Source organism: Delphinapterus leucas, chromosome 3, assembly GCF_059928025.1.
Source record: "Delphinapterus leucas isolate spDelLeu-1000000601 "Yukka" chromosome 3, BTC_Dleu_Yukka2, whole genome shotgun sequence".
In the NCBI taxonomy this organism is placed as follows: Eukaryota; Metazoa; Chordata; class Mammalia; order Artiodactyla; family Monodontidae; genus Delphinapterus; species Delphinapterus leucas.
Window position 1 is genome coordinate 7,121,166 of NC_143131.1, and position 25,148 is coordinate 7,146,313.

At 52.2% G+C, this 25,148-nt stretch overlaps 1 protein-coding gene across 4 annotated transcripts in view; it reads left to right on the forward strand.

Moving 5' to 3' along the window:
* The window catches only part of TENT4A (terminal nucleotidyltransferase 4A), a 44,739-nt gene extending 20,136 nt beyond the window's left edge, over positions 1-24,603 (forward strand). The window contains exons 2-13 of one of the 4 annotated variants that reach the window (XM_022581363.3): positions 6,006-6,129; positions 6,942-6,988; positions 7,864-7,984; positions 10,328-10,435; positions 11,432-11,560; positions 14,129-14,342; positions 16,243-16,369; positions 17,324-17,424; positions 18,016-18,188; positions 18,631-18,789; positions 20,677-20,841; positions 22,348-24,603. In XM_022581363.3, the coding sequence (XP_022437071.3) occupies positions 6,006-6,129; positions 6,942-6,988; positions 7,864-7,984; positions 10,328-10,435; positions 11,432-11,560; positions 14,129-14,342; positions 16,243-16,369; positions 17,324-17,424; positions 18,016-18,188; positions 18,631-18,789; positions 20,677-20,841; positions 22,348-22,542 (1,663 nt within the window). In that variant the 3' untranslated portion in view covers positions 22,543-24,603. The remainder of the gene's footprint in view (positions 1-6,005; positions 6,130-6,941; positions 6,989-7,863; positions 7,985-10,327; positions 10,436-11,431; positions 11,561-14,128; positions 14,343-16,242; positions 16,370-17,323; positions 17,425-18,015; positions 18,189-18,630; positions 18,790-20,676; positions 20,842-22,347) is intronic. The other 3 variants (XM_089908666.1, XM_089908667.1, XM_089908668.1) reach the window with 3 other exon arrangements.
* Positions 24,604-25,148: the final 545 nt, after the last annotated feature.

Here is a 25,148-nt window from a genome sequence, read left to right on the forward strand (position 1 = left end):
AGCTTCTGATTCCCCTATTTCTTTGGATTTGAGGTGCTGTTACTTGCAAAAACCCAACCCATTCGAAGTTGTCTTTTTCTTGCAGGGCAGAAATATTGGGTTGGCCAAAAAGTTCGTTCGGCATTAAGTAAGAGACGCCTTTTTCATTTTCACCAAGAACTTTATTGAACAACATATTCATTAACCGAGCGAACTTTGTGGCCAGCCCCATATAAACTTCATCTAGACAACTTCCTGCAGATCAGCCAACCTAAAGAGATGCACTGTTATGAAATGTACCATGAAGAAAGAAAAATATTTAGTTTTGCATTGATTTGATGCTCAGCCATTGATTGAAAGATGTATCCCAATTTTAGACATGTGGAAATGTTAAGGAAAAAAGAGTACATTTTCGTGATGACGAAAGAATAGCCTTGCTCAATTCCACAATTACATCAGTTACTTTGGAAAATGCTCCAATCAGGCACCATTGTTACCAACATCTTGTCGGGCTCTTAAATCCTAGTTTCGTAAATGGAGCAGTGAGTATGTGTTTAAATTATATCAAGAACTATAATGCTTGCTTTTGACAGACATGGCTCTTATTTGTCCACATTTAGCCCTAAGATTCTAAAACGTTTACTTAGAGAACCTTTGAGAGCCCCAGGACCAGGGTGTGTTTTTATCCTTTGTCTCCCGTTGGAAGGTGTGTGGGCAGGGTGCACTCTCCCCAGGCCCCCAGGCAAGGCCTGTGACCCCTGGGGAAGCCGCCCCTCATTCCTGGACAGTGGCGTCTCACGGGATGGAAGGAGTGAGGGTTGCAGAGACGACGTGCGGTCCTGGGGCCGCCTGCTCTGCCTGTGTTGAGCGTAGCGTTGCTCGGCCATCGGGGTGGAGACGAGGGAGCGGCGGCCAGGACTGCAGCCACGAGCCCCACGTGCTGTTGGGACTGAATTCAGTGAAGCTACAACCTGAGGCCCTCAGTCGTAGCAGCCACGCCTCAGGTGCCCGGTAGCCGCTTGCAGAACGTTGTGTTGTCACAGGAGTCCTGTCCGCAGCCTGTGCCTCCCCACTCCGCATGGATTTTAGGGCTTGGCAGAGGTGTCGGCACCAGGTACACTGAGGGGCTTGGAAACCTCGCTGCTGTTTAGGGGCGGGATGGGAAGAGTGGCGTCAGGGCTTAGAAGCCTGACCGACTTGATGTTCTTTTCTTTAAATTAAGCGATCAATATTCACTGTTAAAATTAGGAGATGAATACAAGCAAAAAGAATTTAAAAATTACAGGTAATCTTGTCATCTAGAAATACAGTTGACTTTTCTTTGCGTTGTATTTAATGTTTTGTTGTTTCCAAATGTTAGATATAATCAGTGATGTAATGAGCACCCTCTCGGGCAGTTGTTTTCCCTCTAAAATGTATCATCTTTTCTCCTTTTCACTTTTAAGTTTATACATATGCTGAGTACATTCTTGTAAAAACCCAGAATTCCAGCAGCGCCCGCGTGTAGAGCAGGAGGTGGCCATTCTCACCAGCTCATCCGTCACCTGCAGGAGGAGGCCTGGCCGCCTTGGCACGTGGCCTCTTAGACCTTCTCCTGAGTTACGTGCATGCGGGGCATGTCTGTCACCTGTCTGTCACGGAGCCTCCCCTTGCTCTTCTTGGTGGGCGGACGGCGCCCGTCCTGACCCACGGCCCTGCCGCGAGCGTGTGGGGGGGGGTCTGGAGCCCAGGTGCCCAGGCGTGGGGTTCCGGGCTCAGCGAGGGATGCCTTTCTCTTGAGATACGTTGTCAGCTGATCCCAGAGCGTGAGGTCCAGCCCGAGAGAGGCCTGGTCTTTCTGAACAAGTCCTTCCTGCTTCTGACATGTGCACTTGACGTTCGCTTTTTAATTTGTTTACACTCCGCATGTCTTTTGTTAGAATGTCTTGGTAATTATTTGACTCTCTCAGTCTTTGCGTTGCGATTGTCATTTTTGTGTTGGAGTCTGGAAAGGCCTCCTTCAAGTTCGAGATGGCTGATGATTTCCCTTGCTTTTTTCCCCTGACTTCTTCTATTTGATGTTTTCATTTAGTAATTTAACTCTGCGTCTGTGTTATGTTTTCAAATGTAGAACAAGGCAGGAAGCTAACTTCATTGGTTTTCTGCTGCTGTGTCAGGATTAGGCTTGGCTACAAAGAGTGAAAGTAACAGAGTGATGGTGCCCTGATCCCAGGGGACCAGCCCACCTTCTCCCTCTGCTGCTTTTCTCAGCCTTGCGGGGATCACGGTTCTGGAGGCCGGCCACAGGCCAGCACGCTGGGACTAGGGAAGGGGAAGGGGAAAGGGCTGTGGGAGCTCTCCCCTTAGGAAACCCTCCGAGAAGGTCTCCCCGGGGCCTTCTCCTGGGGCCTGGCAGATGCTTCCTGGCCTCTTAAGTGGCCTGGGCCCCCCAGGCGATCATTGTTCCTGCTGGTTTTGAGATACCACCTCTCTGACCCATGATGGAGGAATTTTTCCATGGTGGTCACAGCATAGAAATTTCCTTGGAAGATTTGGAGGCTGAAAGCTAGTGGGGTGACGTGAGCTGTAGGAGATGCGGTGACTAAATTGTGAGCCATGGAGGAGACTTGGGTGTGGTTTTATGTAGACGTCTTGTCATCTGTGAGCTTCCTCTGAGGTTCTGATATGTGAGAAGAGTAACTGTCCTCGTTTTCAAGTAGAAAAGATCAAAACTTTTCACAGACATAATTCAGCAGAGCACTTTGGAGAACCAAATGCGTGTGTGTGTTCAGTGCTGGAAGCGATGGCTGCACACGTGGTCGCTGGCGCTTACTGTGAAAGTGTGTTGTCCTGACCTTCATGGGTCGTTTCTTAAAGTGAGGAAGCTACTTGTAACGTGGTACTGAGTAAATAATCCCACCTGTTTTATTTATCACTGTTTTACATTTTTTTAAAAGGACAGTTGGCCATTTAAGTAATTTCTGCTGACAAAGCAAGTTATCCAGTACAGGGGTAAACTATTTCTTGGATGTTGATTTTTGATGACATTGTACAGGGAAGGTAGACCTTAAGTGACAAAGTCATAAGCAAAATATGCATTTTATCAAAACTTGATTCATCCCACACATACTGGTTGAATGCTCACGGTAAGCAAGCAAGCGATGTTCGGCGCTGAGATCAGGCCCCTGGAGGTCACCTTCCCTGGACAGAGCCCGGCTGCGGGGGCGGTCACCACACCAGCTGGAGGGCGGGGCGCTGCTTCTCCCGCCTGCCGGCTCTGTTGGGCTGCCCCAACCCACAACTGCACTGCCTGCCCCACCCTTCCCAGCCCTCCGTGCTTCCTCTCTCCTCTCTGCGTTCCTTCCACCAAGAGCCTGAGCCGGAGGAGGCAGCTGCAGGGCTCTTTGGATCTGCCCGGGCCTCATGATGGTTGTTAGACATTCTCGTGTCTTTCTGCTGCACCAGTGGTGCATCACCCTCCAGAGCCACGCGGTCCTCAGGTGGCCCCAGCGGTCGCGCAGTGCCTCCCGGTCCCTGCTTGCCTCGAGTAAGAGCCTGCAGGGGCTGGGCCAGAGCCACCCTGTCCAACCAGGCCGCCAGCAGGATCCCTTCCATTCCCAGAAGGCAAAGCAAAAATACTCTTCCTAATATTTGTTACAGCCGTTGCTAATTTTTAGATGCAGTTTAACACAAATTTCAGGTAGGCGTTTCATTAGTGTATCTTATTGGTGGAACCCAGCTCTGAAATCAGGAGGCGTGTGCTCTGCTGGCACTCTGCTCTGGGATGTGGGCACGCCTCGGCCTCGTTACTCATCTCTCCTGAATCAGGAGGGGAGGCGTGCTTGCCTGTCACAGAGAAGGGGCGCCCTTCTCTGTGACAGGTAAGTCAACAGACATCTGACGAGACTGACACTGTCACACTGGGCGGTGTCCGTGCCTCCTGGGAAGCTGACGGGCGACTTTTCACGTTGCTCTTTCACATGTGACAGTTCTCTCCACCCTGCAGGCGCAGACTGGCAGTGACATTTTGGCAAATCGGAATGGCCTGTTTCCTAGATGCTTTAATGTGTTACATTTGTGGGGTGTGGATAGGGTTTTGCCACACCAGGTTTGCTGTCCTTCTTCCGTGTCTCTGGGCCAGTTGCTTAGGTGCTCTAGGCCCATATCCTTATCTAACGTCTCTATGCTTCTGTACTCCTGGTGTTACCAGAGCAGCGCTGAGCTGCAGGAGACCGTGTGCTCTTAGTGCATTGATGGACTGACTTCTCAGCGAGGTGACGGCTGGTCCAGTGGCACATGCTGTTGCCCTGAGGAGCCCTGTGCTGTCTCCTGACAGCTGCCCGGTGACAATGTTACTGTCACTTGTTAACAGGGGGAGGTCCCCGGTGTGGTCACTAACGTGACACATCTGGTCCTGCTGACGACATTGCCGAGCGCTGGGAACCATTGGCCACGCCACCGACGTGACGTGCCTGCTGAGCTGCTGGAAGAGATGCAGTTAAAGGCTTAGGATGTAGTTGGTGCTGGGTAGTTGTTGAGATGTTAGAAGCTCTACCTGATAAATTGTAGAGTTGGGTAGATATTTTGGAAAAATTACTGCATTTTAATGTTGCCTGACTTTCTACCTTTTTGGGCTTTCTAAAAACGGGACTCATGGCTGAATCAGCGGCATGCTTGGGGTGAAGTTTTGCGTGATTTTTTTTAAAAAAATTAAACGTGATAACGTCAGGGCTCCAATCAGTGATGGCCTCACTGACCTTGCAGATGCACCGTGAACAAGCGTGTCGGGCGTTTATTTCCTGTGTGTGTCCCATGTGTGCTGTCAGCGGTTTCGAGTAGCTTTTAAACTGAGTGTCAGGATGGTCACTTCAAGTGAGTAGTGGGGGTGGCAGTCCTGAGGGTGAGAGAGTGAGGTTGGCCTCAAACAGGAGCCGAGGGCAGGTGAGATGTTAGACATCCTGTCCTTACCTTTGTCGTTTGGCGCTGGAAGGTCCTGTTAAGTGTTGCCTGCTGTGGGGTGGACTGTCTTGCTAGCTGTTGAGCTAACTAACATGATAGCATTATTGAACAAATTTCATTTTGTCTTCTCTTTTCCATGCTAATAATCAAACTTAGAATGGAAGCAGCTAGATTTGACTTGACGTAATTCCTAGAATCGGGTTATTTGCTTGCCCGTCTTTAAATCCCTAAAAGTAACCGAGGGTGACCTGTGCTTCCTTCCTGGGTCTGCGGCCCAGATCCTTGGCTGAGACTTAACTCCCCGTTGCCACCGCCAGGGACTGGCAGAGACGTGAGTTTTGGGGCAGGGGTGTGAGGCAGCTTTTGGAGCCCGCTCCTTTCTCCTGAAACCATTGCTTTTTAGACCTTTGTTAGGAAAGACTGAGAGGGAGAGAGGGCCGAACTGACTCGTGTCCCTGCACACCTTGGTGCTGGCCTCCTTGCGGGAATCTTGAGGGGGGATGCTCCAGTGCTGAGTTGAGTGGGGCTTTCTGCCCGAGAGATGTGGTCGTGGGCCCTGGGTGCTGGGTCTAGGGTGTTGTCCGCTGGTGGGCCAGGCAGACCTGGCTGTCGAGACTTGGGGCCGCCAGGCTCCCGAGGACACATGTCTTCCTGGCCTGGCCTGTCTCAGACCCTTTAGTGAGGGTGCCCGTGGGTGCAGAGCACAGCCCGGACAGGGTGAGAAACCCACTGGGTTTCCCTGCGCTGCCTCAGTTGGGATCACCCTCCATCTCTCACGGATGGAGTTCTCTCAGTTCGTTCATGTAAAGTCCCTGAAATGTTTCTTTTGAATAAGCCTTTAAATGCCAATTGAAAGTTTTGATATTTATATCAGCAAAATTTGCTCGTGTTACTCTGTGGTGCTAAACCGTACCGTGGAATTTCATCCACCACAGAGTGTTCATTTCATTATATACTTTCAGAGGAAACAAGAAACTGGATTTTAAGTGGCCAGAAATATATTTTAGTGTCATGCTGATCTAATAGCAGAATGAGAAGTGTGGTTAAGCTTAATTGTAACTCTAGTTTGTTTCTCTTTTGTCCACTAGACTTCATGAGGAAATAATTGACTTTTATAACTTCATGTCCCCTTGTCCTGAAGAAGCAGCCATGAGAAGAGAGGTGGTGAAAAGGATCGAAACTGTGGTTAAAGATCTTTGGCCGACGGCTGATGTGGGTATACCCTTTGCACTTCTGTGTCGCTACAAGTTCATGTCAGCACCCTGTGGCCACCTGTGTCTGTGGATCAGTGCAGACGTGGCCGAGGCCATGCTTCCAGGTTCCAGGGGGTCCTGAGATGGGTGGCCGCCCTTACCGAGGAGCTGGTTAGAGACGCACGCGCCCTGCCCCTGCCCAGTCAGAAACCCTGGGCCTGCCCAGGTGGGATCTCTGCCGAACTTGGGTGGTTCTGACACCTTCAAGTGTGAGGACCATCGGCCCGAGGGAATTTCTTTTTGGAACAGTGTTGTTATTCTTCCTGGTTTAAGTTTACCTTAAGATGAGAAGTTTTACCTCTTCCCTGCGTCACGCATCCTAGTGTGTGTTCCGTTTTTTGAAACTACACACTAGTTTTCCAGAGAGCTAACGCGTGTACGTTGAGATGCGGTCCGTGGGCACTTGGAGCGCGGAGCCAGTGGGAGACGGCCCTCTGGCCGGCCCCGGGCTTCCCCTCCAGGGCACAGTGACACACGGCACTTCCGGCTTTGCACTTCGGTGCCCTGGGACAGAGCCCTGCCCTGTGCCTTCCACGGGCTTGAGCCGCTGGGCTCTCAGCAGGCCCTGGCTTTGTGGGCTGTGGGCGAGGCCAGGAATTGTTACGCCCGTTAGTGCTGAGTTGTTAAAGATTCCTTTCAGGGGCTGGCGTTTACCTTACAGACCGAGAGGAGTTTGTTTGACCGCTGGGCCCTCACAGCACCGCAGCGTGAGAGGGGGCGGGGCAGGGCCGTCCGCGTGGCCGCGTCTGAGACGCCCCCTCTCTGTTGCAGGTGCAGATATTTGGCAGCTTCAGCACGGGCCTCTATCTTCCCACCAGGTGAGGCCCAGCTGCACCGCCGCGCGGAGGACCAGGGTTGGGTCTGCATAGCCGGGTGGGTGTCTGCACGCGTGTTAAGGCTAAAGTAGGTTCCTTGCATTCAAAGCTAAGGCTAGAGACGCGAGCGAGAGGAAGAGACGGTGGAGCACGGAGGGGAGATTGCAGGAAATAAAAATTTAATGACCGTTATGGTAACTGACTGCTTTGCATTCTTCCCCTTGCACTTAATGTGGTGGGATGCAGAGCGCTGGCTCCTAGGAGCGGGGGGATGTGGGAGCCGTGGGAGCAAGCGCGGTAGAAGACGGTCTGAGACTTTTGGATTTGTTTTTGAAAAGTTCATCTTTTGTTTTAATGAAGATTCAAGCAAACTTCTACTTGAACAGTATTTTGTAAGGATTTTTATTGGATAGAAAAAGGTCAAAGAAGTTTGCATTCTAAAGCCGTTCTCCAGTGTACCCTCGTCAAGGACGCTTCAGTATCTTAGTTTTATGTGCATCGTTTTATTAAAAGCTTATATTCTCCCAAGCCACTGTTAACCCTTGGAGGCTAAAGAGGCCACAGTCTCAGGATTTGGGTTGGCGTTGGCAGGGCCAGCGGGGAGCTGGACAGATTCGAGGTGTCCAGGACCCCGGGCCAGTGCAGCCGTGAGGGCCTCGGTTGCCTCGGGGTGCGGGAGACTCGGTCAGCGTTTGCTTTCCGCCTCTGTTACGAGTGGCTCGTCAGCTGCGCTCTCTCACCGAGCGGGAGGGGCTTCCCGGCACGCCGTCTGCCTCTCAGAGGACCTGCGGGCCTGTGCCGGGGCGCCGGTCTGCCGGCCATGTGTGCCGCCGTGTGGGGAGGCGAGCAGGGCTCACACTCGCTTTTCTCCCTCCCAGCGACATCGACTTAGTGGTCTTTGGAAAATGGGAGCGCCCTCCGCTGCAGCTGTTGGAGCAGGCCCTGCGGAAACACAGCGTGGCCGAGCCGGGCTCCATCAAGGTCCTCGACAAGGCGACGGTAAGCGTGGGTTCTGGGCCCCGGGCCCGTGCAGGGGCTCTGCGCGCCTGCAGGCAGCCTGCGTCCCGTGGGGTTAGCTGATGTGGCCAGCGGTTTCTGGCTGCGTGTTTGAAGACTTCCCTGCTTGTAGTGTAAACGCGCTGTTTTTTTGTGGTTAGGAGTTGAAGCTGAGAATGTTTAGACACCATCTGAAGTAGAGGTTGTGAGAGCACCAAACTGTTCCTGCTCTAAAATGCATGATGGGGTCGCCTCTTACGAGGCCGCGTAAGGAGAAGATATTAATACCCGAAACGAGGCAGATTCAGAGGCTGCCTTTTGTGGAGAATGTAGCAGAATGATTAGACTGTGGCATTTATCACGTAGAAAAGGATTACCATTTGCCAAGTTATACTTCAGAGAGAGAAGCTTGCCTGTTCCTTTCATCGTTCCAAAATTGTACACACGTGAAAACTGTGCTTCTCTCCGGAGAAGATGGAAGATGAGGTGGCTTTGGAAGCGCGGGCCCAGGTTCACCCTGGTCCAGGGCCGCCGACAGCTCAGGAGCTCCGTGTTACCTGCCTGTTGTGTGCGGGTTATCAGAGTCTCGGCTCTGCCCTTCTGTGGCTCTGCCGTTTGTCCCGTCGTGTTGGCCCCTCGAGAGTGCACGGTGGGTGGCCGGTGGTCTCTGACCAGGTGTCCTTGTTTAGGTGTAGAGCAGCTGAGGAGGCTCAGCCTGAATGTCTTGGGTTCCAGAACTTTCTGGAGGACAGACCATGTGCTGAATAGATGCTGCAGGAGCTGCATGGTCAGGTGGCCTCATTGCTGTCACACACCTCCTCAGCTGCTGGAGGCCCGTCTTAGGCCTCCACGAGTGTCAGCTGTTGCCAGGCAGCCCTCTCTGCCGGGCAACCTCACCAGCATCTCATCACGGGCCCTGAGCCCAGCATGAGAGCTGTGTTTAAGGTGGAAACTGGTCTGTTTTGAACAACCACCAGAAAATAAGTATTGCAGTGTTACTACTAATCTCCAGAATCTGGGGCTTCAACACATGAGCGAGGGTGGTGGGGGGGGAGAGAGAGAGAGAGAGAAAGAGAGGGAGGTGGGGGGGGAGGGAGGTGGGGGGGGAGGGAGGGAGGGGGAGGGAGGGAGGGAGGGAGGGAGAGAGGGACAGTGTGTGTGTGTGTGTGTGTGTGTGTGTGTGTGTGTGTGTCTGTGTAAGGCAGGAGGGTGCCAGGAGTGACTTGGGGAGAAAAGTCCGTGCGTATAGAAGAGGCTTCATAGCTGTGTCCAGAGGTGCCGGGGAAGATGCTGACTCCTGAGGAGTTTACCACGTCCGGGAGGCGTGGGCCCTTGACCATAGGCTCCTTCTGAAGCAGTTTTGATCGGTTCTTTGGGAAAGTGTTTTGTTTCCTCTACCTCCTTGGACCTCGCCCTGCCTGGTGGTGGAGGTGATCTCCAGGAGAGACTGCCACCACCTGCTGGCCTGTCCCTCTCACATGTGTCCTGGGCAGTTTGCCCCCAGGTGTATATGTTTTAGAGCCCAGAGCAGGTGTGCACTGAAGAGCGTGTTCCTCTGTTGACTTCCAGACATTTTAAACCTTTCGTGAGACCCCGATTGTTTTGGCGGAGGGAATGTCCTTTTTTGTTCCTTAGAGGCTGCGTTTTTTTCTGTAAGAACACAGTTTTGTGTGGGGCAGGTGTGGTCTGAATGGTTGCTTGGGCAGCTTTTATGAGGCCGGTTTTGGGTGCCTTCTGGTGATGATTCTTGTTACTGAGAGCATTTACAGAATAGCCTTTTACTTGATTTTCAGGGAAAAAAATTGTTTTTAAGTTAAATTGTCTTAAAGAATGAAAACCCACAGTAGAGTTGTTTGGAGAAACAATATCAGTACAAAATATAATTTAAAAAACAGCTTTGAAGTTACTTTGAATGCTTTCAGAAATTCTAGCAAATGTGATTTGGGGACCAAAAGCTCTGCCCATCCCCAGGCCCTCATGGGGGGACAGGGCCTTAGCTGGCTTCCCCTCGCGGTAGGCAGGCTTGGGGAGCACAGGTCCTGCAGAGAGCCCGTGGTTGATGCTCGGTCACCAGCGAGGCGCCGGGTCAGGCCGGCAGGGCCGGGCAGAGATGAGCGCTAGCTGTTGTCGGGTGGGGGGGCGGCCTTGGGGGCGCATGGGGTTGATGCTGGGAAAGTCCCTTTTCTTCTCATCTTTACAATCTGGGGTTCATGATCTCTAAGCCCCTTCTGTGTATAAGGAGAAAAACCCTCTGTACAACTTGGGAAACATCTGATGCCTGACCGTGGAAAGTTGCCTATTAAAGCACAATTTTCTGTTTTCTAAAGCACAATTAAATACTTGCAGGTACCGATAATAAAACTCACAGACCAGGAGACGGAAGTTAAAGTCGACATCAGCTTTAACATGGAGACTGGGGTCCGGGCAGCAGAGTTCATCAAGAATTACATGAAGGTGCTGTCTCAGCAAGTTAGCACAGTAAAAACCAGGGGGTGATAATCTTTAATGACAAAGACTGTAGCAGTTGAATTTATCCTACAGTACTATTTCTAGAGACACTTCGAAACTACAGAGCTGTTTTGTAGATTTGCCTTCCTTGGCTAACCATTTCATACACTCGAGCATTATTTTAGAGCACTTTGTTGAAATATTCTTTCTAGTTATTACAAAATGACCATCCCTGTAGCTCAGCGTGCCTGATTGCAAGTTGAGTACATCATAGTGGAGTGCATGTAGATTTGCTTACTTTGGGTGGTCTCAGTGCCTAAGGATGGGACGCATTCACTGGACTCTGACCAGGTGTGTGGTGCAGTTAAATGGAGAGTCCTTCCCTCCTGTTGCCGTGGAGGTGGCGAGGCGACCCCAGCCCCATCATCTGGACCCTGCCTCTGCCCACAGTTTCGGGACCACGTGCTCCCCTTCCCTCTGCACCATCCCGCTTGCCTGAAGGGCCATTTCTACCCCAGCAGAGCAGGAAAAGCAGCAGGAGCTTCCACATCCCTCCACCTGCTTCTCAGCCCTTCTGCCCTCCACCCTTCGCCCTGCGTTTGGCGATGATGCCTTCTGCTGGCCTCCTGCTGCCCCCCTTGCCCCTCTCACGGGTGCTTCTGAGTGCTGGCGTTTGCGCACTGCCACTGGCGAGCAGGGAGACACTGGGAGGAGAGGCTCATTCTCTCCCCAGCCCCACTGGGCTTGGGGTCTCCATGCAGGCTCGCCACCTCACCCCTGCTGAGCCATAACCTGGGGCGGGGGGCGGCCCAGCGTGGCCCTGACGAGCCCCTCACATAATTCATTCTCAGGCCCCTACGGTGTGAGCATGATTGGCCTCGAGCCTTCCAAGGGGCAAGAGGATGAAGGGAGCTTCCTGTCTGCCATGTGGAATTTACTGTGTGAGAAGTCTTCAAAGCTACAGAATCTAACCAGATGATGTTTTTCTTTTGGAATTTGCAGAAATATTCATTGCTGCCTTACTTGATTTTAGTACTGAAACAGTTCCTCCTGCAGAGGGACCTGAATGAAGTTTTTACAGGTGGAATTAGCTCGTACAGCCTAATTTTAATGGCCATCAGCTTTCTGCAGGTGGGTGTGCTTTCTCTCGAGAACCCCTGACCCTGAGGCTTCCGTGGGAGTGCCCTTCCTTGACGCTCTTACCGGCTGCTTCATGGGTCCCAGCTCCTTGCTGTCCCTTCGGTGTTCTGTTTGGTGTGGTAGAAATTGACTTCTAGTCTTCATCATAGAAGTCTGTTTTGATCAATACTATTTCCTTTGCTCCTTCGCAGCTTATTTTTGTATCCGATTTAACTGTTGGAGGGATGGCTTATCTCGTTCTGTCAATCGGGTGTATATTGATCTAACCTTGAAGAAACACTCTTTATATTTAGAAAAACTTCATGCCTTGAGGGACAGTGAAACACTATTTTTCTCGGTTCTTGACTATGATTTATACTGCAAAATTTGTCTCAGAAAAATAGTTGGCTACCACAGAAGGTAAAAAAATACTCAAGAGGGCTTTTTTTTCTGAGTGATGAAAAGTCAGTATTTTGTCTTTAATTATCTGTTGCGCTTATTTTGTTGAGTACCATGGAAAAATCAATCAAGAGAGAACCTCCCTAAGTATTAAATGCTGTGATAAACTATACTTATACTACTTTTTAGACATATATTCTCTAAGTTAACGGAGACATGAATTGCCCCGTTTAAATTTACTGGAATGAAGGACTGCGCCTGTGTTCTAGCTGCACAGCACCGTCCTCCGTATTTATCAGCAGGTTTGCATTTGTGGTTTTATGTCCAGAATTTGGTCATTTTTCTCAGTGTCATTAGTACAGCTGACAGTAGGATTGCTGGTCACAGCGCCTTTCACCATGTTGATTTCCTTGGCATGTTTTTGCAGAGGTGCTGTAAGAACAGTGAAAATGGAGTTCCGCGCCCATTTTCTTACCGTTCTAATGACACTGCCTTGGCCTCCCCTTTCACCTCGGACATGCTGCCCTTGTAGCCGTTCTTCCCGAGTTTTCGGACATTATTTTTTTTTTAACGGTACGTGGGCCTCTCACTGTCGTGGCCTCTCCCGTTCCGGAGCACAGGCTCCGGACGCGCAGGCTTAGCGGCCATGGCTCACGGGCCCAGCCGCTCCGCGGCATGTGGGATCTTCCCGGACCGGGGCACGAACCCGTGTCCCCTGCATCGGCAGGCGGACTCTCAACCACTGCGCCACCAGGGAAGCCCCGGACATTATTTTGAACAGAGCACGACGTTGTGCGCTTAATTTATCTCCTCCCGTTTTCCTGATTGAAACTCTTCCAGTAGCCTTGTAACGGACCACTGCCCACTTCTGTGGTGCTGGGCTCCCCGTCTGAAGTGACCATGGAGGCCGCACCTGTCTGGGGCGGGGTTGCCGCTATCCCCTGCCCATCCCTCGGTGCCTTGCCCGCCCTGCCTCAAAGCCGTGACTGCTGTAGCGTCTGTGTTCATTTCGTGGCTCATTGAGGTCAGGAGGCCCAGCCTTGCCCCGGGTGGGCTCTCAGCTGGATGATTTTTGACTAAGGCCAGGAAAATAAGGAAGGGAGAAGGTAAGGCAAAAGTAAGAATGCAGCATTGTGCCTTTGTAAGGTCTTCCGAACCCTGAAAACACCTGCAGGCTTTAGAAACCGTATTTCCTTGAGGAGCCCTGTGTTGTAAACATTTTCAGCCCTTGTGCTTCTGCTAGGACTCGGACTTTTACGTCCTTTTGGACTTGACCGTCCTTTTCTTGATTGCTGCTGTCCAGTGTGACTTGCTGTGTGAGGGCGGTGCTGTCTGCTTGGTCCAGCAGCATGGCCATGTGTGCTTACGGGGCGCTGGCAGTGTGGCTATAGCAGACCAGCAAACTGAATGTTTAATTTGTTTGTTTTAATTCGTTTAAATATAAATACTCACATACGGCTCGTGGCCGTCACAGTGGGCAGTGCAGGTCCCTGTTGCTCACATTCGTGAGCCTCTTAAATTAGTGACACTTGGGTGGGGTCAGTAGACAGGGGCTTGGAGCTTCAGAATAAATCCATTACCTGCTTCAAGAACGCGTGGCGTGGAGCTGAGGCTGACGCGCACCCGTATGCCCGGGCAGGGATGTGAGTTTGCTGTAAATATCAGGATGCGGTGCTGATGCGGTGCTGACTACCATACACGGTTAACATTAACCGTTTCATGTTGCCCTGTGGTACTGTTCAGTCTCACACTGCCCCCTGTTGGCTGTATTTCAGAACAATGGAATTGAGATTAGAATCTGTGAAAGCACCTCCACCATCTAGGTGACTCTAAATTGTGCAGAATATGGTCCACTTATTTATCAGTGCTTGTGAATTTGCGGTTCATCAGATGTCTGTGTAGGAGGTAGCTATGTGGGTTACAAATTTCAAAGAATTAAAGTATAATATAAAAATTCAGATGAGAAACTTTTATTTCTTTTGAGCACTCTTGATTGGCAAAAGATATCCAGGCTCTGTTGGTGCCTCCTGGCTGCCTCTGCGAGTGTCCTCACGGTGCTGGTGCGCAAGCGAGGGCCACCGACTGTGTGCATCCTTGGCTAGCTAGCCAATGCCACCTCGCGCAGCTGTCCCTAGAGAGTGACCAGAATCCGAACAAACTGTGGATGCCTTGCTTTTACAGTTGCATCCAAGAATTGATGCCCGGAGAGCTGATGAAAACCTTGGAATGCTTCTTGTAGAATTTTTTGAACTCTACGGAAGAAATTTTAATTACTTGAAAACTGGTATTAGAATAAAAGAAGGAGGTGCCTATATCGCCAAAGAGGAGATCATGAAAGCCATGACCAGCGGGTACAGGCCGTCGATGCTGTGCATTGAGGACCCCCTGCTGCCTGGTAAGGACCCTCGCTTTGCACTCGCCCCAGCATGGAGGCATCGCGCGCCAGCTGGGTGTGGAAGGGCATCCACAGGCCCCCGCCCACCCCCCCCCCCCCTGAGCCGAGGGCATGTGATCTGATGTAGGTTCCTGCTGTACTAACAGAGTTAATGGTGGCACGTTCAGAATTCATTCTTAATGCTTCTAATCAACGTACTGTAAAGTTGCAACTTTGTTTACTTTCTGTAATCAGAAGAACATAGAAAGTGAGAATTAAGAAAAAAATTTTATTTTTTCTGAATAGAAAAGTGTTACGTATCCATCATAAACCATCTGCTTCCCAGAAGTTTGTCACATAGAAAAGTGAAGTATGCCATAATCCCCTCCCTTTTGATGTGTTTTTCTCCAGTTTTCCATACGTGGATATTAACATTGATTGTTGCCTCCTTATTAATTGAATGGCGTCACATAATACCAACAGACTGCAGCTTGTCATTTTATTTAAACAATGCACACGAGACCCTTTTCCTCTGTGCATGGGGAGTGTTCGCTGTAAGGGCTTCCTCCTTGCAGACCCTGAGGCAGGTTAGGGTACTTTACACCCACACCTTTGGTGACCGTCTTTTAAATCTTTGCCGATCTGATGAGACCGTGCAGTACACGTTGTCACGTACCTTACAGTTCTTTAATGATGAGTGAGGTTAAACACATGGTTACTATCAATTGCACAAAATGTTTATCGAGCATTTATTAGGTGACACAGTGTACTTACTGTTGGTGATAAAGTCAGTGACAGACAAGTGACAGGAAGGGTGGTGGAGATTGTTAGCTCCAGGTCCACTGCCCTTTGTGTTACTTTTTGCGTGAGCTCATGTGCTTTGTCCATCTGTCTGCTGGCCTGTCCTCACTGACTTTGTAAGGTCCTCTGTGCGTCAGGGAAGCCTTTCTTTGTTGACATGCTGTACTTTTGTGTCTTGTGTCTGTATTTGGTATTTTTTATTGTTTTGCTCCTGTATATGTTTTCCAACATCCTCAAATTTATGATTTCTGTTTTGTTTTGTGGCTTCTGGGGTATGAAATTTATTTCTTAAAAATCTTTTGAAAGACTCTCCTCTGTGATCTGTAAACGCTGTAGTCCACACAGGTGCTTATCCCTCAGCCCAGTAGGACAGGTTTCTCTCACCGGTTTGTCTGTTTGGATCAGTTAAATGGCAGGCAATTCCTTGGTCTTCAGTGTTTGCTGAAATATAACTGAAAAATGAAAACCCACACAGTTACTGGGTTACATTATTATTAAGCCTGGAAAGGAGACAATTCCAGTGCTTAAGGATATATCTCCTAAAAAACACCCTCACCTGAATTGTGAAGAGCGAGTTACGTGTAAAAATTAAAATTGGAAACCCTGCCATTCTTAACAAAAGTCACCTCCTTGCCTGTGGCTCTTGCCGACTTCAGTGGTGGCTTCGTCTTTATTTGCCATCCACCCAAGAGTTCGGCCTGGCACCTTCTGTGCTCGAGGGTTTGCTCCTTCAGGCCCCCTCGGTGCTGACAGGTGCGGGGCTCAGGCTGACCTGTCCTCTCGGGCAGGCCCTGGCCGTCTGGTTAAGGTTGTGCCTTGGCTCCATTGTGCTTCCTGCCATCTGGGGGGTGACCCTACCGTTTGAGGAGCTGTCACTCCGTCTCCATGAATGACGGCTCCTTTAACGGACATGGATCCTGATCTGATGGTGAGAGGGGCCCTCGGGCTGCAACGCCCCCAGCTGCCCACGGCGGTGGGCGCTGTGCACTTCCTGGCGCCCGATCCAGCTGTGCTGGGGGGTCTGCAGGGTGTTTCAGGGCTGGGAGCCTGTGTGGGAAAGGCTCATGCGAGAGGACCACGCGGCTGGGTAGCAGCTCCCACGGCAACCTTTCTGTTTCAGGGAACGACGTGGGCCGGAGCTCCTACGGGGCCATGCAAGTGAAGCAGGTGTTCGACTACGCCTACATCGTTCTCAGCCACGCCGTATCGCCGCTCGCCAGGTCCTATCCCAACAGAGATTCCGAAAGGTAGCCCTGTCCTGGGTGCCGCAGCCTCTGCAGCACCGGCGCCCTGGCCTCTGTCGTTTGTTGACGGGTGTGCCACCCTATCTTGGGAGAACTGGGAAATACTGGTAAAGGAAGGCCTTTCAGGAGTTCAGGATGGTCATCGTGCTCAAGGATGGAAAATTTATTTAGGGAGTTAACATTTTCTCAGGGTGTTAGTTTTGGGGAGCTCATTTCTGGCTTTTAAAGCTGTGGCACGTGGTGCTTTTTCTCAGGCCGTCTTCAAAATGTGGGTGCTTAGCTCCGAGGGACACGTCTGCCCCCCGCCCCGGCCCCTTCCTGCACACTTGTCCCCCATTCCCCGTTTTGAGTGTGCACTCTCGTGGTGTGTGCTTTGATTGGCGATGAGCAATATTTCTTTCTGAGCCCAGATGCTGCTGCTGTGGTGGAGGTGGAGGGACTTGGTGGGGGGGGGAGAGGGGAGTTGAGAGGAAGGCTGAGGTGATGGTCACCAGTGGTCACCGCAGCAGGACCGCCACCTCCTTCCTCGGTAGGTGATGGAGACAGTGGCCTCTGAGGCCTGGCCCCAGCGGTGGTGGCACAGGGCTCTGCGGCCTCAGTCCACTCAGCGTTTGCAGGCAGAGCTTTGGGCCCGTGCTGGGCTCTCGCTGTCTCGCCCGAGTGCTGGGAAACGGGACCCCTGTGGTCACTGGGGCTGGGGAGGGCAGGCTTCCCTACTCGGCCCCGGGCTTCAGCGGTCTTTTGTAGATAGACGTAGGTCCAAGGATTTCTGCCGAAGAGCACCCATTTTTTCTGTACTGTGATCACAAAGTATGTTTGGGCTCAAACCCCGGAAGTCATACAGATTTGTAAAATTATTTCAGCTCTTTGCCCGCCTTTCGCTTAGTGAGGTTCTGTGTTAGAATGTAAAGTAGCTGCTGGGAAGGACTATTGACTGCCCGTGTCCTCCTGCTGCAGCACCTTAGGGAGGATCATCAAGGTGACCCAGGAGGTGATCGACTACCGGGCGTGGATCAAGGAGAAGTGGGGCGGCCGGGCCCACGCGCCGCCAGACCCCGGTGAGAGGCCAGCCCAGGGCCGTCACTGCGCCGCCTGACCCGTCGGTGCAGCCGTGTCTCTTTGTCCCTTGGTGGTAAACTGTTCACTCCAGGGGCACCTCGCTTTCTGTGAGAGTTTCATTTAAAACTGTTAAGGTTAGGCCAGTGCTGTACAGTAGAAATAACGTGTGTGCCACACGTGCAGTTCTAAAGCTCCTAGTAACTGCATTGCCAGCATGGAAAGAAGCAGGTGAAATTAATTCTGATAATATATTTTATTCAACTTCTAGTGTTCAGAATATTAACATTTTAACAGGTAGTCAATATACAGAGTTACTGAGATTTTTTTTTTCGGTACCGTGCCCTTGAAATCCAGTGTGTTTTTATACCTAGAGCACATCGTGATCAGGGTTTGTGCAATTTCCAGATGAAACTGTACATCCACGTTGTTCCAGGCCTATTTAAATGCTCTCCAGTAACTGAAGTGTAATTTTAAAAATTAATCGAAACGAAGTAAATTAGAAATGCGGTTTGTCAGGCCCCTGAGCAGCATTTAAGGCGCGGCGGGGCCCTCGGGCTGAGGTGCGTGACAGCTCTGTCTTCCCTCCACAGACGACAGGATTAAGACCACCGAGCGGACGGGCAAGTGCGAGGGGGAGCAGCCCCCGCGCCGGGACCCCGAGTCGCCCTGCGGCCCACGCCTGGCCCTATCCCTGCCCAGCCCCCAGCTCCTGTCCTCCGGCTCGTCTGCCTCCTCTGTGTCCTCGCTCTCCGGAAGTGACATCGTGAGTGTTTCTGCTGGGGGTGTTTGTGTGTGTGTGGAAAACGCCCGCAGCAGTGAGTTTAAACTCTGCCCCCCTCGCTTTATCGCTTGCTCTGTGTGCCTGAGGCCACCCCGCGTGCGCGCCCAGCGGTCCCCGCTGTGCCAAGAGCCTCAGGTGGCGGGCACGTGGCCCCTCGGGAGCGGTGGGCCCGCGCAGCGTGGCTGCCATGGATCGTGTCTCACCCACTTACTGAGAGATAAGACCTTGCAGTCTGGGCGTCTCTTCTGCATCTCCTTTACATTCTTCTTCACTTACATTCTTCTGCCCAGGTCTTATGACTCGGGGGAGACCTGGGCAGACTGGGGCTGCCCACATCCCAGGACCCTGGGGGCTCACCCTTGGCCGCTCCCGTCGATGTTAGGGGCACGGGCCTCGGGTGCAGCCATCCTCTTGTCACCCCCAGGATTCGGACACGCCCCCCTGCCCGACGCCCAGCGTGCGCCAGTTCAGCCTCCAGGTGCCTGCCCCTCTGCCGGCCAGCCTGCCTGCCGCCCTGCCCGTGCCGAGCGGCAGACCTCAGTCGGCCACGCCCAGGACGCTGGTCATGGCAACTAACACCCAGGTACGTGGCTGGTGACTGCCCCGGGACCAGCTCCCAGCTGCTGCCTGCGCTGTAGGACTGGCTGATACGGTAGAACTTAGAGAAGCAACTTTAAGTCTTTGGAAGTTCCACTTCTGTCTTGTAGGAAATTCTCATCTTCTGTGGGTGGATAGGATGTAATTGTTGTTCAAGGGACGTCCGTGCAGTTGAGGCCCGCCAGGCCCTGTGTTTGCAGCGAGGGGACTCTTGGTTCCCGGGCACCGAGGTGGCTTTTCTGCAAGCGTGAGGCCACCTCCCTGGGGCCATGCTGAGAGAGGGATTCTGCTGCTGTCCCTGGGCAGAGACGGACACTGTCCTTGCTCTCCCCTAGATTCTCAGTGTTTACACTCTTACTAAGTTTTGATATAAACTTTGACTTCTCCACGTTATCCATTAGGCAGTATTTATAGGTTTTTTTTCTATTTGAATATGTCCTCTTTTAAAAAATTTAGACAAAATTAGAGCGTAAAAGTTAATTTTAAGTATTTTAAATTTGTACCTACTTCCCAAATATACATCAATTACACGTATATAAAACCCGTCACGTTAATTGACTTCTAAAGTAGAACCTGTTTCTACAGTGTGGGGTATAATCTGAGTGTAAAGCACCGTGGATGCGTGCGAATGTATTGCCGAGTTCCTCTGCGTTGCTTGGCTCTCCATCCAGGCAGGGCGTTCTCGGGACACGCCTCAGGCCGCGGGGACTGAGGGCAGCGGGCCCAGGATGCATGGTGGCGGCCATCAGCATAGCACCCCCAGAAGCCTTCAGTTGCTGCGTAAGCGTGAAATGAAGAGGCAGGTGCCTGCGCTGTGAAAGTAAACTCACAGATGATGAACTTGGCTCTAACCTTTCCCTGGGCTCAGCTCCCTCGAGAGCTGCGTGCCGATCCATGCTGCCTGTGCTCTCCCTCCAGGATGCTGGGGATGTCGGGGGGATGGTCAGGGCCACAGGCTGTGCCGGCTCCCATCTGTCACCCGCACGGACAGTGAGTGAGGCAGAAGCTAAGGTCATTCAAGTTTTAAGACGAGGCTCAAAGCCCACTTTCTCATTGTATTCCCAAACTTCAAACATTACTTCCAGTGGGGTAACTAAGGGAGATCCCACTTGAAAACCTCACGTGTACAGTCTCCCCTGCCCACTCGGGGTGCAGTGGGGACTTAGAGTTGGGGCTGCGAAGCTGTGCCCCTGGGGGCGCAGAGCCCCCACGGAGGAGAGGCCGCGGGTGTGCTCAGGCCCCGGGGGGGGGGGTGGAGGAGGTGTGAGGAAGGGGCACTGTGTGTGCCCTGCAGCCCCCGAGCGCATCCCTGAGGCCCCAGCTCCTGCTGCAGCCGCTGCCCCGGTGGCCACGGTCACGCTCCGGAGGTCTTTGGGGCAAATGCATCCACTTCTAAGACGAGAGCAGTGAGGTTGTTGAAAGTGAGTGGAGGGGCTCCCGCCAGCACCTCTGCCCCGTGACGGGCCAGTGATGCAAAGACGGAAGCGTTGGGGACTCTGACGAGAGCGGGGAGGGTGTCCACCCCGTCTGTGGGCCTTCGCTCGGGCCAGCCTCACGCCTGTCATCTGCCTTGCTGAGGGCTCTTTCTGGAGACCAGGGGGTACAGGTATTTTGATGACTGTAATGTTTTTGAATTGTTTGGTCTTCAGTGAATATTAAAACCTCACGACTTGGGTGACTGGACATACTTCACATCGTCGTTGCTGTTTCAGAGTATAGAATGTGTCCGATTCAAAATAAGATGTTGTAGTCGGGCACAAGCTAAGGGGCCTGTTTGCAAATGGCACCCTCGTCGGCGCCCATGGTAAGGACGGGCTGGTTTAGCCTGTGTTGCGTTGGTGCTTCATGGATGTCTCTGCTCGTTCTCTCCCAGACCAGGTTTACTATACCTCCACCAACGCTCGGGGTGGCCCCCGTGCCCTGTAGACCAGCTGGCATCGAAGGAGCTCCGGCGCTGAAAGCTGTCCACCACGTGTCTTCCCCGGCCGTCCCATCTGCGCCGCCTAACGCGCTTTCCAGTCCTCACCTGTATCACAAGGTATGAGTCCTGTCCGCCCGGGTCCTGGGTTCCCACCAAGCAGGTTTGTGATAGCCCGGTGCTTAATGCTTTCTCCACCAGAGAGGGAATTCCACAGAGATTCTTTTTTTTTTTTTTTTTTTCTTCTCTGATCATTCAGCTTCATGTTTGCTTTCCCTTGTAACAAACAAAACTTTACAAGTGTTAAGAAATTATTTTAAAATTTCGTATAGTTTAATTCATCATGCATCTCTTTTTTCTAGTGGATTTGTTAGCGTGAAGGTCATGTTTGAAGCGAGGAATATTTTGCCCCCGCTTTTCTGCTAATTTGCGTTAAAAGAACTTTGCTCTCCAGGAACGGCCACGCCGTGAGCAGTGCTGTCTTCCCACAGTTTCACTCCCTCCTTGTTCTTTGCCGTGGGTGCCCTGGGCAGAGGGCCTGGGAGGGCCTGCGTGCGATGGGCTTTCTAGTGACCGGGGTGGGGTGGTCCCTGTGAATGCGTTTGTCCATTGCCCTGTGGCTGCTCTAAGTCCAGATCCCACACATTAGAAACTTGGTATCAGGAAGACAGGTCGTTGTTAAGGGGCCAGGATGTTGGAAAGAACCATGACCGTGTCCAGGCATGGGGGTTGGGGTGCGAGGCCCGAAGGCCAACGCGCCCAGGCTGACGGCGCTTGTCCACCTCCGCTCTGGTCAGCGCTCTCTGTTGCTTGTCTAATCACATTTGCCAGTGAGTTTTGATCCCTGAGGTTGGCTCTTTGGACCTATGTCACTGAGTCCTGCTTATCTTTTTCATTTAGAGTTAAGTAATAGAACGTTCCTTCCTGGATTTATCCATCCTGTCGCTACCTGGCTTGCTACGCTGATCTGTTAGAAATACTCAGGATGAAATTACAACTTTGCAGAGGGCAAAAGTGCTCTTCCTTAATAATAGCATTTTGGCTTTCCTTCTTAACCCCCTTCTGCTGGTTTTGCTCTGAAACCTTCCTGAGACCAGCCATGCCTTCCCTGGTCTGCTGTGCGTGGAGCTTGGCGGCCTGGGAGCAGCCTGCACACACCCCGCTGACCTGGAACCCGCTCGTGTGTTTCCAGAATGTCATGGTCGAAGTCTGGGGGAGAAAGTGAGAGGGACCCTCTTATCTCTGGACACGTAGAAGCAGCTAGAAGCGAGGTTCCAGACATATTTGGATATGAACACGTGTGGTTTGAAACAGGCCCACAGTTCTCGTGTTGCCAACGCTCTGGGTTAGGGGTAGTTCTCCGTGTCTGGAGGTAGCAACAGGAGTCCCTGTGAGGCGTGAGCGGAGGCTCGCTGTCGGTCCCGTCGCATCTGGGGTCACGTGCACATGCGCAGCGGGCCACCGTGCGCAGCCTGCAGCCCTTCCCGCGGGCCCGCCGCCCTTCAGACCCCCCAGCGGGGTCGTGTCTCCTTCTCACTCGGGCTCCCAGCCCATGGAGGCGGCGGGTCTCCACGTGGGCCCTGTCCAGGATGGCCTCCAACCCTGTGTCCCTCTTGGTCCCCTCAGCAGCACAGCGGCATGAAACTGTCCATGAAGGGCTCCCACAGCCACGGCCAAGGCGGCAGCTACAGTGCGGTGGGCAGCGGAGGGGTGCGGCCTCCCGTGGGCAACCGGGGGCACCACCAGTATAACCGCGCCGGCTGGAGGAGGAGAAAACACACACACACGAGGGACAGCCTGCCCGTCAGTCTCAGCAGATAATACTCCTGGTGGCGCCACCCGGCCCACACCTCCCAGACTGGAGCCGGGTGGCCTCGGCGCCCCCGGGACCTGAGACCAGCACCCAGCACGCCAGCCGGGCCCCCGGCGCCCTCGGCTGCTCGCTCTGCATGTTCCTTGTGCGGTGGCCACGTCCGTCATGAAGAACGGCTCCTGTGCTCGTCTGTGGAGCCTTACTGGACGTGGACGCTGCCTTCTGCCTTCCCAGGAGTCTCCCTTCAGTGCTGGACCAGGAACTGCGGGGACGGACGGGGCCTTGGCCTTTCTCGGTACCGTGTCTGTCCTTTGCGTTGGTACTTCATTCCACGTTGTCAGAGCAACGGAGATCGAACCCCGTTATTTGTTGGGAGGTCATCCTTGTTTTACTGCCCTCACATTTTGTTTCAAATTTCAGAACTGTTTTTCTATGTAAATATTGGAAATTTATGATTTGTGCAATAACTCAGATATTTTTTATTTAATTTCATATTTTCACATAAGTTATATTTAAGGGAGAAGGGAATTTTTTTAAACGAGCTTAGATCCTTTCCCGAGTTGCATTTTCTAAGTTGGGTTCATCCTGTCGGCTGGTTGTCTGATGAGCGTTGTTACGAACACCGCGAACGAGGGGCTTGGGGTTTATTTTTATGTTCCTTCTTTTGGTCAGACGTGAGGCCTCTCAGTTCGTGGTGAAGGAGCTGAGTCTCCCCCTCACCCGCCCCGCAGCGGGTTTCCGAAGGGGTTTGGCTCCGAAGCCTTCTGACCAGCTGCCCGCCGGCTCTGCCGTCCGGCCTGTCTGTTGTCTTGCTCTGACCGTGGAGTTTTAATGTTTTGGGTTTGGTTCTTTTAAACTAGACAACAGACCCAGCATTTAGAGTGCCAGAGTGTATAACTTTCTATGGGGAGAAAAGGTTGTCACATTATGAAATCTTAAGCAAATGTGAACTTTGAAACGCCTCAGTTTTAGTAACATAGCCTGTAAATGATGGGTCTGGTGAACAGCGTCACGGACAATGGTACCCAGTTTTAGGAATGTGGAGAAAGGAATTATGTTGATTCCATTGTGGAATCTGTAGCAGTATGCATTCGTTCTGTTAAGAGCAAATATAGGAGAAGCACTTGAGCTGCTCAGTGCGCCGTGGAGGGGTTTTTAACACATCACAGGAGAGCACAGCCCAGTGTCGGGCCCCGGAGCGGCTGGCGCCCGACTCGAGAAGCATACAGGTATACTATGCAAGTGTGTTCTGCCATGACAGCCACTGTCTTTGTTACCCATTTTTGAACACTAATATACCCATCCTGCCTCACCCTGAGTTTTTGGAGCACCACAGGTGTCCTGGGAGTTAGGTGCCTCTTCTAGGTCATCCGACTCCCATTTTTAAAATGGGAGTCCTGGCCCTGCTGACGCTACAGGTGGGATGGTCTTTGAAGTCCACTAGCAGAGAAGGTTGGGACGAGAAGCTTACTGCCGTGACCCCAGTGACATGCAGAAGCGGGGCGTCCTCAAGTGGGGTCTGAGTGTAGAGAGCTTCACCGCATCTGCGGGCCCCCTGGAAGCAGGACTGGCCCCCGTGCGTTGAGAGTGGCCGGCCGCGCCTGCAGGGCTCCCTGGGAGGCTCCCAGAGCCGAGTAGCACGCTTTGTCTGCAGTTCTTGATGATCGGAGGTTATCAAAAGTATTTAAAGATATTTAAATCATGAACCTATTGATAAAGAAATATTTATAAAAACTGATCTGTAGGCCTGTACTAATCTCTACGCGTTAGCAATATTGACTGTAACCCTCCTCCAAGGAAACGCTGCGGGGGACTGCGGGGTACGGTGGGAGCGCCCTCGGGTGTGCCTCGGGACCCTCAGTCCCTGACCCGGGCGCCAGGCTCCAGCCCCGTCACGGTGAACCAATGAATTGGCCCGGCCGCCTGTGGCCACGCGCCGCGGGCCTGACAACAGGATATCATGTTTCGATTTTTTGTGTGTGTGGACAACAATGTGGAAGCTAAAATTGACATATTTTTATGTAAAGTTTTTCTATTCTTTGATTTTTAATAAACTTTGGAAACCAGGAGGTGGTTGTGTTTGAGTGTGTCTTTCCTTGCGGGGTTTATGTTGTGTTATGGCTCCTGCAGTTTATGTTCTTGACTTCTGTAAGTTCGGAGGGCGGGCCATTGTGTTACCACTGGTTCGGTGAACTCAGAACCTGGTGAGGTTGCAGGCTGAGCGCAGGAGAACCAGACCCGCCACAGGCTAGGCTGGCAGGGTGCGCCAAAGCCATTTAAATGATGCTCTTTGTGCGCGGTGTGACACTGTACTGACTTCCCGACGACTCATCTGTTTCTTCCACGGCTCTCTGAGGTCAACGTTATCATCACTTCAGAATAACGCATTTTAAACCACCGAACGTCACGATGCGTCTTAGTGTAGCTGACGATTAGGATTTATAGGAAACGTATAACATTCCTTACCAGCGAGTGATGAGCCGCTTGTCCCGGGCTGCGAGGCCCGCGGGTGGGGTGCTCCAGGACCTGGTTGGTAGAGCCTGGCGTGCTGTAAGGCTGGTGTCGTGGGTCCAGTGCTCCTTCGGGTCCTTCCACCTTCCGATGGTGCCCTGGG